General features: G+C 39.2%; 1 protein-coding gene across 1 annotated transcript; it reads right to left on the bottom strand.

Moving 5' to 3' along the window:
- Positions 1 to 2,499: 2,499 nt before the first annotated feature.
- Positions 2,500 to 12,978, bottom strand: LOC146665981 (sodium/glucose cotransporter 1-like). Its single transcript, XM_085411257.1, has 15 exons — positions 12,798 to 12,978; positions 11,864 to 11,935; positions 11,482 to 11,586; positions 11,250 to 11,309; positions 11,002 to 11,106; positions 10,807 to 10,912; positions 10,278 to 10,358; positions 9,992 to 10,200; positions 7,609 to 7,744; positions 7,028 to 7,135; positions 6,788 to 6,938; positions 6,536 to 6,704; positions 5,609 to 5,824; positions 4,273 to 4,378; positions 2,500 to 4,176 (listed from the first exon to the last, which is right to left on the bottom strand). Exons 1-15 carry the CDS (start codon positions 12,942 to 12,944, stop codon positions 3,968 to 3,970), a joined length of 1,980 nt encoding a protein of 659 aa, XP_085267383.1. The 5' UTR covers positions 12,945 to 12,978; the 3' UTR covers positions 2,500 to 3,967.
- Positions 12,979 to 13,429: the final 451 nt, after the last annotated feature.

Genomic DNA, 13,429 nt, shown 5'->3' on the forward strand with positions numbered 1-13,429 from the left:
ATCGAAACAGTTCAGTGACTAACTCGAAGATATTTTCAGCAGAATTTTTCATGTAGCATTGTCTCCCTGAAGGCAGCATGCTGTAGGGAAAAAAAAGGAGGCCCACTCCCCGTACCTTACCTTACCTTAGAGGCCATGAATCACCTGGCTTTATACGGAGCTGGAGGGAGTGCATGTGAAATCTGTGGCTTTCTGCTGAGGGCTAGACAGGATGTCTGGAGAGCGCTCAAGGCTAAAGTTAAACTATCTGCTCATTAATATCTGAAGCTGAAGGTAAGCTGGCTGCTTGATGAAATGTCTGATTTCCCATTACACACGTGTCAAAAAATATTGCGCAATACACGCTGTTACCAGCACCAATGAGAGGTAATTTATTTTAATAGCTACTAAGTAATTATATCTTATCAATTAATTAGCACCTCGGTTATTTTTATTTACTGGTGCATGCCCATGCTACAGTAATGATTGTTATAAGGCATAGGTGCACAAATACAAAAAAGTAGGTCATTTGAGACCATGGCTAGGTGGTTGCTATGCAACATGATGAGGTTAAGTAACACAGGGCCTGTAATTCGGCTTTTCTGGTTATAGATGAAGTGTTGCTGTCTTGAAATTAAAGTGACAGGATGCTTTCATAAGGTGCCGGAGGTGCAAAAAGGAGAAAACAGGTAATTTTTGCTGTTGCCAGGTGGCTGCCAAGTACCTGCTGGTGTTATGTATAATCAGAGGTGGCCCATAAAAAACAAAGCGTTTTTTTAAGAGTATCATACTAATATCAGGTTTAAAACAATATTAATTGGAAGGAATATAAACTTTATTTCATCCCAGAGAAAGCAGAGAAAAGCAAAGGGCGTAAAAGAAATCTAGCTGTATTTGCTGTTACCTGCATTGTAAAAGAGTGACTTAGCCTTAGCACCCACAGAGAAAAATGAGTAAAATCAATTACTAAAGTTAAAGTGGGATTTGGCAGGTAGGGGGCAACATGGGGAACAGAATTATTTAGAAATAAGTCACAATAATTTGCATTGTGGGTGCAAGTACAGTTTCTGTACTGAGTGGTGCCTATATAAAGCTTGTATGAAGTTGATATTCAGTGGATGAATTTAATCAGTATCATCACCTTAATAAAATTATGTCTGCTAAACTTAACGTAGCCTCACACAGACCATGAACACCACAGCTCATCTACATCTGTCCAATATAGCAGCTATAAACAGCACTGCACACCATCCAGTGTAGCCAGGAATAAACTGCCTGGTATTTTTAAGTAACCCTTTAATAACACAAAGTCAGTATAACTTTTATATGTTTCACACTATGAAAAAAACATAACTTTAGGAACATATAATGCATAGGTCCATCATCTGTCCATCATGTGTATTTGTATTGATGTTAAAATTCTCCTCCCTCTTTAATTTCATTGTGTCAGATGAAACTAATTTGTTTGTGACAGGAAAGAAGTAATAACTCCTTTTGAAGAAAGGAGAAAGAAAAACCTTTGAAGCATTTTTAAACTGACTTGATTGTTGGTTCTGTACATGCAGGTTTTGACCATTGAAATTCACAGTTAAATTTAATAATACTTGTTTTTCAAATGCATAAGAAGAGGTGGGCGTGAAATGATGTCGTTCCTGGTACAACAGCTCTGATTTGTTTGGGAACACAGAACTGAAATAATTTTATATAAGCATGAAAGATGAAAATTGTTTCTCCTGATGATTTTGTAGTTTTGTTTAGAAAGTAGGATATCATCCAGCACACACATCAAACTCATTAGAAAGCACTTCCACTGGTGTCAGTTTACAGTCAAATGAGTGCTGGGTGCGAATACAGCCAGTGCCACACCAATTACACAATTAAACTGGACGTGTAATATCACATGTCATGTTAAACCCCAACCCCAATCTTCTGCCACTAGATGGCGCCTGTGTCTAAGCCACCTTTGTCTTCTCCTGCGTTCTTCCTCCTGTGTCAAACGCTGATTGGGATCTTTACAGAACAACAAATATGTGCCGTTTTCACTCAGTATCATTTGAGTGTTGGTCACAGATATAGCTTCCTGTTATAAATCTGTAAAGATTCCATAACCAGACGTAATCATTTAGTAGCTTTGTGAAGCTTATTGGGAGACATTTTGTCGTCCTCAGTATCAGTTAGGAACTGATTTATAGAGAGTCATAACCAGTGCCTTTTATTGCATAAAGGTGGCACGGTGAGGGACCTTTAGGCTCACGTCTCATCAAACTCACTGCATTCTTAATCACACAACTTGTGTAAGTCTTGTGCTGCACATTCAGTCCTCAAGTGCTCACAGTGCTATTAAGCATTTGTTATCACAAGCCCTTTCCCCTTATTTTAAATGGACATTAGGCTGAACACACTGAAGATAATTTATTTCATTTTCATTTCTTCTTTTCCTTAAACAGAGGCACAGTGTCATACAATGCTGCATATCACAATACACTCAATCTTTTGTTTGCAGCTTCGAAATAATGTCAAACACTTCCAGTTCCTCGTCACAGACAGGCTGATCTACAGACAGTGTTTGCACACTAGCAATAAAATGAAAAAAAAAAGAAGGGAAAAAACCTCTTCTGCCCAGGGGGAGTGAGATAAGCATATATTTTGTCTCAGGTTGTTGGTTTGTTTTAGGTTTTTTTTAGGCTTAGTTACCGTTTGGATCTGCCAGAGATTAGTTGCAGGGAGCTATAAAGTAATATACACCTGGTGAAGAGTAAGCTGGAGGTAAAAGATATAAAAGTTAAGGGAACAGAGCCTGAAGGTCCAAGCAATCATAAATGATTCAACTGTTCATATGCTGGTGATCTGCAATCAGTGCACATTAACCACAGAGTTACTGATAAGATAGAGTTAATGGGAATGACTCACAGGCCTCCTAGTAAATTCAAAAATAGTACTACATGTTTGTTTGAAATTTAACATTTGTTTACCGAGCAATACGAATGAAATTCATCCTCAGTTAGAGAAGAAAAATTTAGCCAAATGACAATCAATCAGAAAACAAATATTTTACATTTAGTTTAACAGAAACAAGAATAAACCATTAGAGGGCAGTAGAGTTAGTCAGCCATGACTATTGAGTGATTCTCAGCACTTCATCCCTGAGATGCTTTTATTCATTAACACCTAAAACAACACAGAGTAAGGTGTGTGGATTTAAGAAGTGACAGCACTAATGGACTTTGAGCACACATAATCAGGAAACAGAGCTTAAGTGGAATGAGGTAGCACACACTGTAATTCGAGGAATTTTAAAGTGTCTCCCATGCTGTGCTTTGTTGGTTTTATATAACAGATCACTTGCTGGTGTATTGCATATTATTTTGTCTCCCTTCTTCACTGACAAAAGACAGAATCCTGAATTTTAAAACAGACATGCTCTATTCCCCTTCTCCCCACTCATGTGTAAACTCGAAAGTACAAAAGACACTCATGACGTTTTTACAATTCCTTTAGTTGGAGATTGGCTTTGAACAGATTAATCATTAATTAAATAGATTACAAGCGTGTGCTGCAGCTCATTTTATCGTGTTGTGGTTAATATGTGTTGCAAATAAAACCACACATTTACATAACGCTTACTGCGTGAGAGTGGTCTCTACAGGTGGATGCACACCTGCAGCTCCTGTCGTGAGCTGTTTGAATGTTTCTGTTAAGACGACAAAGAAAACTCATAGGGACAATGGGTAGCATGCAAATATGAATATACACAACTTTAACATGTTTTACAGTAAGTGCAATATGTGTTCATATATTACAGTGCGATCTACCAGGACAAGTTCATGAAAAGCACAGTGCTTTACAAAAATATATTTTACATCAAAGGCTAAACATTGTAATATAGTTGCAAGTGCATGGTTGTGTTTTAGAGTGTTGAGGGCTACTGAGTGGTGTGTTATATTTGTATAAATTAGAGAGTCAGAGAGCACTTGAAATCAGCTGACTCTTAGCCAAAATAGCCATGACAGAACACGCACACACACAGAAGGATGATGGCGTTGGCATTGACCACGTTCCTCCACAGAGGCACCTCTGAGGTGTCTGTCAGCTTCCTTTGCAGCTCTTCCTCTTCTTCTTTAGTCAGCTTGGGGGCTTTCTTGGTTTCCAGGCCACAGAAGCACATCACCGCCTTCTTACAGAAGCCAGGCTCATCATCTGCAAAAGAAGAAACAAGAAAAATGAAAGTTTGCATGTATCTGTGCATGAATGCATATTTACTCTGTATGTATGCTGGGTACGTGAGCTCCTTACCGTCTGAGTCCTCACTGCTGGAATCTTGGTTATCAGCCCAATCATCCATCTCAAGGTCAACCCTCTCCTCCGTGCGGTTTCTCAGGCTCCAGCACAGTCGGTACAGCTAGTCAAATGACAAAGCATGTGGTGAGAAATAGATTATTTGTCATTTTATTTTGGGGTGCTTCTTAATAGCTTACTAAATGTTGGTTCATGCAAAGACTTGACTAGATGGCTATGTGGTTGTAGAGACTGGTGATGACTCACTTTGTTATTACGAAATTACTATTCAGACTGCAGTAAGTTTTTGCGCTGTAGAAACATCAAAGATGCTGCATAGATCACATGTTTAGTTTGTTTGCATTGAAGTAATAATATAGTCACTAAATATTAATATAATAAGATACAAAATGGGAATTTGCACATATCTTTTTACCATCAGCCAAACATACAATTTTTGCGTAATGCCTAAGTGATGTCAACAACAATACTTTTGTCCTCTACAGTTAGGCGTGGCAGCTTGAGGAGATGTGAAGGCCACCAGTAAAGACTTAAGCAGTTTTTCATGTGTAGATGCTGCCGTTTAAATAGCTAGCTGCCTGTGGTTATTAGCTGCACTCCTCTTTTTACTCCTCAGTTGTTGTTATGTTGCTGTTGTATGGCATTAACCTTTGTCTGCTCTTTCTTGTAGTTTGTATTTTATCCTGGTTGTACATTCTTCTTTTATGCCTTTCTGTCCTCTTATCCCTGAGCTGCTGACTGCCACTCCCTGATCTTGGTTCTGCTGGGAGTTCTTCCTCCACATCATTGCCAAGTCCTCACTCATCTGATCATTGGGGTTCTCAATTTAATATTGTGTCTTCTTCTTTCAGCTGCTCCCTTTAAGGGGTTAATGCAAAGTTCTGTAATCGTTTTGAGTGAGTAAATGCACTGACACGAAAGATTTACAGAACACAAATGTTCTGTAAAACATTTCTTGTGACATGTGAGTGCCTAGAATTAGACAATTAGCCTTCTTGCTCTTATACAAGCTTCTTGGTGTTTGTTACAGCACATTAAGAATAGTTACTGTTTTTACTGGTGTTTTTAGTAGCGATGACGTGTGTATGTGTAAGAATATGAGGGTTTAATTTTTATTCTCACAGATTTATTCTCACTATAATAATAGTGAACTCGAAGCAAACCAAAATGTGTCACTGCAAACCAAGTGACTGCTTATTGGCTGATCTATGGCTGCCTAAAGTGCTGTGGGCAGGTGAGCTTTGGCGACAATCATCAAAAACTTGACAGTTATGTTGGAGTAAATGCTCTCCCCTAATTTACATAATAATAATAATAATAATTTATCACTTACATGTTTGTCATCGATGGGTTTGGTCACGAGAGACACTGTCAGAATGATGACGCAGGAGATGACAAACAGGAGGATCCCAAAGTAAAGGTAGTGAACGCCACATATGATAGTGGGACAGTTACTGGGGGAAGCACAGCTACCTGTCCCATAAACAAACTCAGCAATCATCCTAATCAAGCCAATAACCAGTCCAATTACCAGTCCAAAAAAGGCCCCCTGGAGAAAGAAAGAAACAGGACAAAGGTCAGTCTAAATCAAGTAAAGTGAGTGATATTACCACAATATTGTATTTAAGGGAATAATTTTTGATGGATCCTTCTTGCTGTACATTTGATCACGTCAACACCACTCTTTGCTGCACAAAAATTAGGAAGCTATCACCATGACATGCTCCTACTAGCATTTGCAACACTTTTGGACTAAAGTAGGACCAGGCAGAAAATTACTGACCTAAAACTGATTCTCCCCCAAAATGCTGGTATTCTTAAGGTCTCCACACACCAGAAGTGACAATTGGATGACCTCAGAACTCAGTAATTTAGTTGTGAATGAGCATCAAAGTTTGGCCTCACAAGCTTTCTGACTTTCAGGTTTTTAAGCAGGAAATTTCCGAAATGATACACAGGGATAACTGGCTTGTGTGTAGAGCGGCTCTGACAAAAAGCACTCTAAAGGCTTTCCTTTATTTCCAGTCCATATACTAAGCTAACATAAGCTAACCAGCTCTTGGCTCCAGCTAATTTCCTGTACAGACATGAGACTTGTACCAATCATCTCATTTAACCCACAGCAAGAATGGAAACAAATGTCATTTTTCAATAAATCTCAGAGGTATGGGAAAAATAATGTCAGTGCACAAAACCACACTGGAAATCTGATTTAGAAAAGAAAAAAAAAAAGAACATTGAATCAAAGGAGGCAACTCACAGTCTCATTGACACGTTTGCAGAAGATGGCAAGCAAGAAAACAGCTGCAACAGGTGGAGTTAGGAAGCTGGTGATGGACTGGATGTAGTCGAAGAGCTGACCACTTTGGGCTGCCTGCACCACAGGAATCCATGCTATGCTCACACCAATCAGGACCAAGATAAAAACTCTAGACATTTGAAACAAATCCAGTCAGTATTCAACAATTTAGACGATGATTGTATCAGACACAGCGACGAAAATGTGTTTTACCTGCCAGCAATCATGAGTTCCTTCTCACTAGCAGAGCGACGGATTTTAGTGTAGATGTCCATGGTGAAGAGAGTACTGGCACTGTTGAAGATAGAGGTAAGGGAGCTCATCAAAGAGGCCAGCATCACAGACAGCATAAGACCTCGCAAGCCTGAAATAGAGTAACAGATCAAGAAAAGGAAAGATAAGCAAAGAAGCCTGTAGTTATTATTAACAGCTCATAAGACAAAGGTCACCAACCATCAGGCATGAGTTCCACGACCAGTTTCGGATAAGCGATATTGCTGCAGCCCACCTTGGTCCCACAGTATTTTTCACATTCGGTTGGATCCACACATGCTACCACATCTAGATTAAAGGCAAGAAAATCCACAGTGTGTGAGGTCAGCACTGAATAATTTTGTGCATGAACTACAAATATAATGTTAACCAATAAGCTTGCTACATAAGTTGCATGTAAATGGTAAATGGCCTGCATTTGTATAGCGCTTTTCTAGTCCATAGGACCCCAAAGCGCTTTACACTACATTCAGTCATCCACCCATTCACACACACATTCATACACTGGCGATAGCAAGCTACATTGTAGCCACAGCTGCCCTGGGGCGCACTGACAGAGGCGAGGCTGCCGGACACAGGCGCCACCGGGCCCTCTGACCACCACCAGTAGGCAAACACGGGGTTAGTATCTTGCCCAAGGATATTTGGCATGCAGCCAGGATGCAGCCTGGGATCGAACCACCGACCTTCTGATTAGTGGCTGACCTGCTCTGCCACCTGAGCTACAGCCACCCATGTCACACACATGTAACCACACTCACCTGTGTACAGGATCCTGCTAATCATCCCGGGGAAAACCATGAGGAACATGGGCAGCAGCTTCAGGTAACCACATAGGATACAACCTGCTTTAACGTGAGAGAGACTCTTGGCAGAGAGGCAGCGCTGCACAATCACCTACAATTAGGAAACAATGGGAGTACAATTCAGTGGTCATAAGCAACTAAATACATTTACTCAGGTATCACAATTTTACCCACATTTACTGTACTTTTAAACTTGGTGGTAGTTGTTATTTCTAGTTCATTGAGATTCGATGCAAAATATTATACTTGTAGAATAGTAATGTCTTTTACATTCAAACTAAGATTTCACAAATCATATGATATGTTTCCAAATTATAAAGTATAGTTTATACATGTAGAGGAACATCTATGAACGTTCAAGAGCAAAAGCTTCAACAAGACTCGTTTTTAGAAAATAATATGTAGAATATGTGGTCATGGAAAATACTTTGGGTACTAGAAGCTTTTATCTGCTTTCTAGAGTTCTCTTGTCCAGTCACATTGGAGCAGGCTTTGTGCGCATGGTGTTAAATAAAAGCTTATAAATTCGAAATCATCAACTATCATGAAAACATGGGCTTTTATGGGCTTGTTTAATATATCTGTATCCACACAGGATACACCTTTCAGAGACACGAAACATAAATCAATTTCTCTAGCATTTGTTATGTATTGCTATTTACTTGTTTAATTTGTATTGCCAGCAGGGATGTCACAGAGTGCACTGTGATGTTCTTTACTTTTTGAAATTTAATTCATCAGCCTTATAAATGCTGAAGCTGTTGGAGCGCTGACCTTAAAGATGCTAAAAGTTTAATTTAAGATCCAACCACTTTGGGTCACCAGTGTATTGTTCTTTTTCTCTTGAAGTCATTGGCTCTCTATTGATGCATGTTGCTTCCTGTTTGGAAGCAGTTTGCTTGCATATATTCCAGGGTCCTGTTGTCTGGCTAACACTCTTGTGTATAAAACAACAGTAGTATAATCACTAAATCCAGACATAAATTAAGAACCCTTTTCTCAAAACACAATACAGTATTGATTCAAAAAGTCCAAAACACCAGGAAACAGATCCAGAGATCCCAACAGACAGTTAACTTGGGTCGCTGCAGGTATTGCAGTGTAGTGGTTCTTGCATTTGTGCAACATCTCCAAAATCAGAAAAATATGGTCTCAGAGTGATGTTAGTGATGCTTATTACTTCTAGGTGGCATTATTATCAGCTTGTCCTAAAAGCCCCCTGATAAGCCTTCAGCTGACCTGCTTGCATTGCCAATGGTTAGTTTACTCATTGTTGCTTGAGAATACTGAATTTCATTGACTTGTTACAGTCTCTGGTTGCCACGTTGCCAGTCTCTTCTGTGTGTACACCTGTTCCTAGCCCTGCATTAATTGACCGCAAAGCCTATACAAGTGGCTGACACTACATTTTTACATTTGCACTTATGAGCTGATGTGAAAAAAAAACAAAAAACAACTACATTTGGAACGATCATGGCTTTTACTTAACCTTGAAACACGAATTGTCAGAGCCATGAAAATTAAAAACACAACATATGTTGTTCGTGTTAGGATACAAACTAGATACAATTGCAGTCTCTTTGGTTTAGCAGATGTATTATCCTTATGCTAATTGATATACCCTGTTTACATAGTTGTTTTTGTCTGCATTGGTGCAACATGTATGAACATTTCTAGAAAGCTGAACGTCAGGCTGTAGTAATACAGTACTATAAATCAAGCTTAAATCAACAGCCTGGCCAATTGATTCTGAGCATAAGGGGGACTTGGCTGAATGATAGACTGGGTGGGTAAGTGGTTGTCATGGATTTCAAACCACTTTCAGTCTTTGTGGTTGAATTCAAAATGTTTGCTGAGTAAACCAAAGAAGCAAATCATCTTCTTCTGTAATGGAAAATAGATATACCATAGTGTTTTGTTCGCGTGTGCTCTATGTCACATGAATTGGTGTCAGGCTCTCGCTGAGATCCAGCGTCTAAACTAAAAGCATGGTTATCCTCTCACTGCAGACTGTTTTTTGAATATTGTTTTTTTTTTTTAAATCTGTATGAACGGGCATGAATGTGCATGTGAGTAAATCAGTTGGCTGAGTCAGTGTTTATGACCACCCATTTGTTGTGAATGATTGCTAAAAACTATTGACGTGCCCAGCTCGATCCAAGACTCCATCTGCATTTTCAACACCTTGAACATAAATTTCTTCCAAATTATCTCTCCGTATAGAAATTGAGTCTAGTGAACACACCGAGGCAATCAGTTGAACGTGTCTCAGTTTTTCACTACAGACTGGTTGCTGAAAACTGCAGTTGAGCTGCCCAGTGCTCATTTCTTTGCTCACCTGATCAGTACACCAGTACCAGGTAGCTTGAATGGTGAGTCCAAACACGAGACCAGGCCATGGGAGGTCTCCTGTAACTGCATTTCTGAAGATATGGAAGGAGTCTGCCCGGGGCTCATAGCAGTTTGCACTGATGTTACCCGTGATTGAGGGGATAGCTTGCATGTAGAGTTTCTCAAAGTTTACATAGCCTCCCACCTCATGGAAAGCTGAGGAAAATCATATGGAAATTAGACTTTTTAAACCTTTCAAACAGATATGTGATATATGATAAGTGTCATATTACCAAAGCCCATGAGAATGAATGATCCAATAACCATGATGATGGTCTGTAAAGTGTCTGTGTAGATCACTGCTGCCAGTCCACCTGAGATAAAATAGGATTATCAATGTTATGTCAATGTTATCAATCTGTAAACATTTTCACCTAAAATCTTGACATCTTATCACAACTAACAGACTACACTTGTTTGAAAGAACAAAAATCAACTCATCATGTCATTATGTAACTACTCATTCTGTAAGACTTGTAATTGTGGATGTGTTGTTACAAAACAGCAACAGAAGGCCAATTCAGGCTTATCATAGTCCATGGGCAATTAACCACAGCAACTCAGCAAAGATAAACCAGCAATGAGGAACGAAAGAGATTGTGTGTATGTGGTGTGTGTCTACATCACCACATATGGGCTTGGGAAGACTTTACCCCGGTCATAATATAATTTTTGTAGATAACACTTCTTGGGTAGTTTCTGAGGAAAATGTCAATCTATAAGTTCCGTAGAAAAGGAAGTGTATTTCTTCCGCGTACAAACCTGTGACAGTGTACAGTGCCGTAATCGCTAGAAGTGCAATAACAGCGAGGTAGATGTTCAACCCAAGTGCCTGCTGGATGAAAATTGCACCCGAGAACATGTCTGCCTATATGGGGAAGGGTAAAAAATGCAGGATTTTATTCACGATCATCCACAAATGGAACAGTGTGTTCTGCATCTCTTGGAGGGACTCACTGAGATTTTGGTGAAGACATACAAGAAGAGGGAGAGAACAGAGAGATAAATGCGAATGCGCTGTCCTCCAAACCTCTTCTTCAAGTACTCAGGCATGGTGACGATCTAAATACATCGACAACAGATGAGATTTTACTCATTACTCACACTGTAGATAAACACGGTGGTTATGAATGCACATTTGGATAGGAGAATTAATACATATAAGGAGCTTTCAGGCCAGTGTGTAGCAGTAGTATTCTGTTTACCCCAGCTTTAATGTAGATGGGCACAAAGAGCCATCCCAGAATGACAACCACAACAAGAGCCTGAAAAACACGAACATAGAAGAAATAATCAGATATCCTGTTTCATTTCATCCTCTTCAGGCCGGAGCTCTCGTAACAATCTATCAGTTGACATGACAAAGATAACTGATAGAGTATCAGGGACAAGAACTACATGAGAAGTGGTATAACTGACTCAAGAACAGTTACTCACATTCCATTCAAATCCACCAATGGCTATTCCTGCAGCTGCGCCAGTACCAGCGATTCCTACAAAGTGGCCACTGCCAATATTGCTGGCAAACAGCGATGCTCCGATCTGTGGAGAGCACAGTTAAATCTGTCAGTAGCTCCTTTTAAAATTCAATTAGAATCCATTATGGGTTTTTTTGAAAGGTCATATACTCAGCATACTAAATAAGTACTAAATGGTTTTACACACTTGATTGCTCTAATAAAAATATGACAATTCATAAAATTCTTCTATTATGACACCCTTAATCACATTACATTCCATCTATTTGAACAAAGCAATAAGAACTAATTACTTTGCATGGATTATAAAGTAAAGGAGTCTTCCAAGGAAAGATACTCACCGGCCACCAAACCATACTCCTCCCTGCAAGGAAGAAGCCACCTACAGTGGATCGGTTGGTGCGGATCATAGCCTGTGATAGAACAATTTTTGAAAATGATTAAATCTGTGCAAAATAGCAACACACTACTCTGATAATCTGTTCATAAGCATCACATACAATATATGGACAAAAGTATCTGGCCACACCGCTTAAGTTTTCAGTTCCATTGCCACAGGTGTATGAAATCAAGCACCTAGCCACTGTGCTTTAAAAATATTAGTGGAAGAATGAGTCATTTAAAAATAATAGAACTCCAGTCTAATAGAATACCACTGTTGCAACTAGTCCCTTAAGTGTCTTCCCTCCTAGATATTACATTTACCAACAACTCAGCAACAAAATAGCCGACGATGTAAAGTTACAGAGTTTGGGTTACAGTTTGAGTCCTGATGAATAACCCTCCTGTGGCACTAACATCAGAGTAAACTGGGCGCTTCATAGGATGTATTTCAATGGCCTGCCAGCTCTTGTAGGTGTGATGGCTACGTGGCTCAGTAATTTTGTTCGTATGGTATAATTCTTATGTTTAAAATTGTGGGTGATTTCACACAACTTAAAGATATCACAGTAAAAGATAGATAAACATTATGAAATGCGAAATATGTGTCTGCGATCTGCTGTGGAAAGCTATTGTGTACCAGGTTGCTGAGAAAAATGACTGTGTCAATTGTGCAAAATGATTATTAGTAAAGAATGACACCTTTGTTATTTAGTAAGTTGCCTCTCAAATTAACATAAAAAGAAATGCTATTTTTTTCTTTGGCAATGTAATTCATTATTACTATTAACAGAAAATGTAATAACTCAAAACAACTTAAAGCTATAAAAATGTCAGGGAGCTGCAGAGACAGGGGATTTAAAGAATGATCAGGTGAAGGATTGTAAAACTTACCAATACTCCGACCCCCAGGACAACCAGAAAGTAGACCACAATAACGGAGATATCTGCCGCATTTCTAAGGGCCACCGTGTTGATTGTGTTGTTTTCTGCATTTCTGTTTATGTAGGAAAATCCATGATACGAATAATCTTGTGACATTTTGGCTGTGATGGACAACGGCAGTGTTGCTCGAGCTGCCCGTGTTTGTCTGAAGCATTTACACAAAGCGATTACCTTTATAACCTTTGGTGTGTGTGTGTGTGTGTGTGTGTGTGTGTGTGTGTGTGTGTGTGTGTGTGTGTGTGTGTGTGTGTGTGTGTGTGTGTGTGTGTGTGTGTGTGTGTTGGAGAGATAGTGTGTCAAAGAAGGAGGCATAGATGTAAAGGAGGGTAATAAAGAGTGGATTTAATCATTGATCATGATTTAATCATCTAAATCGTTAAAGCACATACTAGTTGAAAGTGGATGCATGTACAGATTGGCATGTAAATCTTACGGTTTCACAAATGTTGGTTTAAAAATGAATGTGTTAAAATATGTAACTGTTTAGCAAATAATATTGTTAATTATAAACCTACAAGGAAATACCTCAAGTGAAGATACTTGAGATACAAAAACCTAACAGGTAGTATTTGTATCGCAGT

Source organism: Rhamphochromis longiceps, linkage group LG7 (assembly GCF_057381845.1).
Source record: "Rhamphochromis longiceps isolate RC_006_pf linkage group LG7, R_longiceps_female_GT1.1, whole genome shotgun sequence".
Lineage (NCBI taxonomy): Eukaryota > Metazoa > Chordata > Actinopteri > Cichliformes > Cichlidae > Rhamphochromis > Rhamphochromis longiceps.

Bases quoted from the DNA above. Each gene is read 5' to 3' on its own strand.
- LOC146665981 (XM_085411257.1), bottom strand. From the start codon at position 12,944: ATGTCACAAGATTATTCGTATCATGGATTTTCCTACATAAACAGAAAT. The intron at 11,310-11,481 runs GTGAGTAACTGT...CGTGTTTTTCAG, and splicing joins TTGGTGGATTTGAATGGAAT to GCTCTTGTTGTGGTTGTCAT. The intron at 6,705-6,787 runs GTAAAACACATT...TCAAATGTCTAG, and splicing joins GAACTCATGATTGCTGGCAG to AGTTTTTATCTTGGTCCTGA.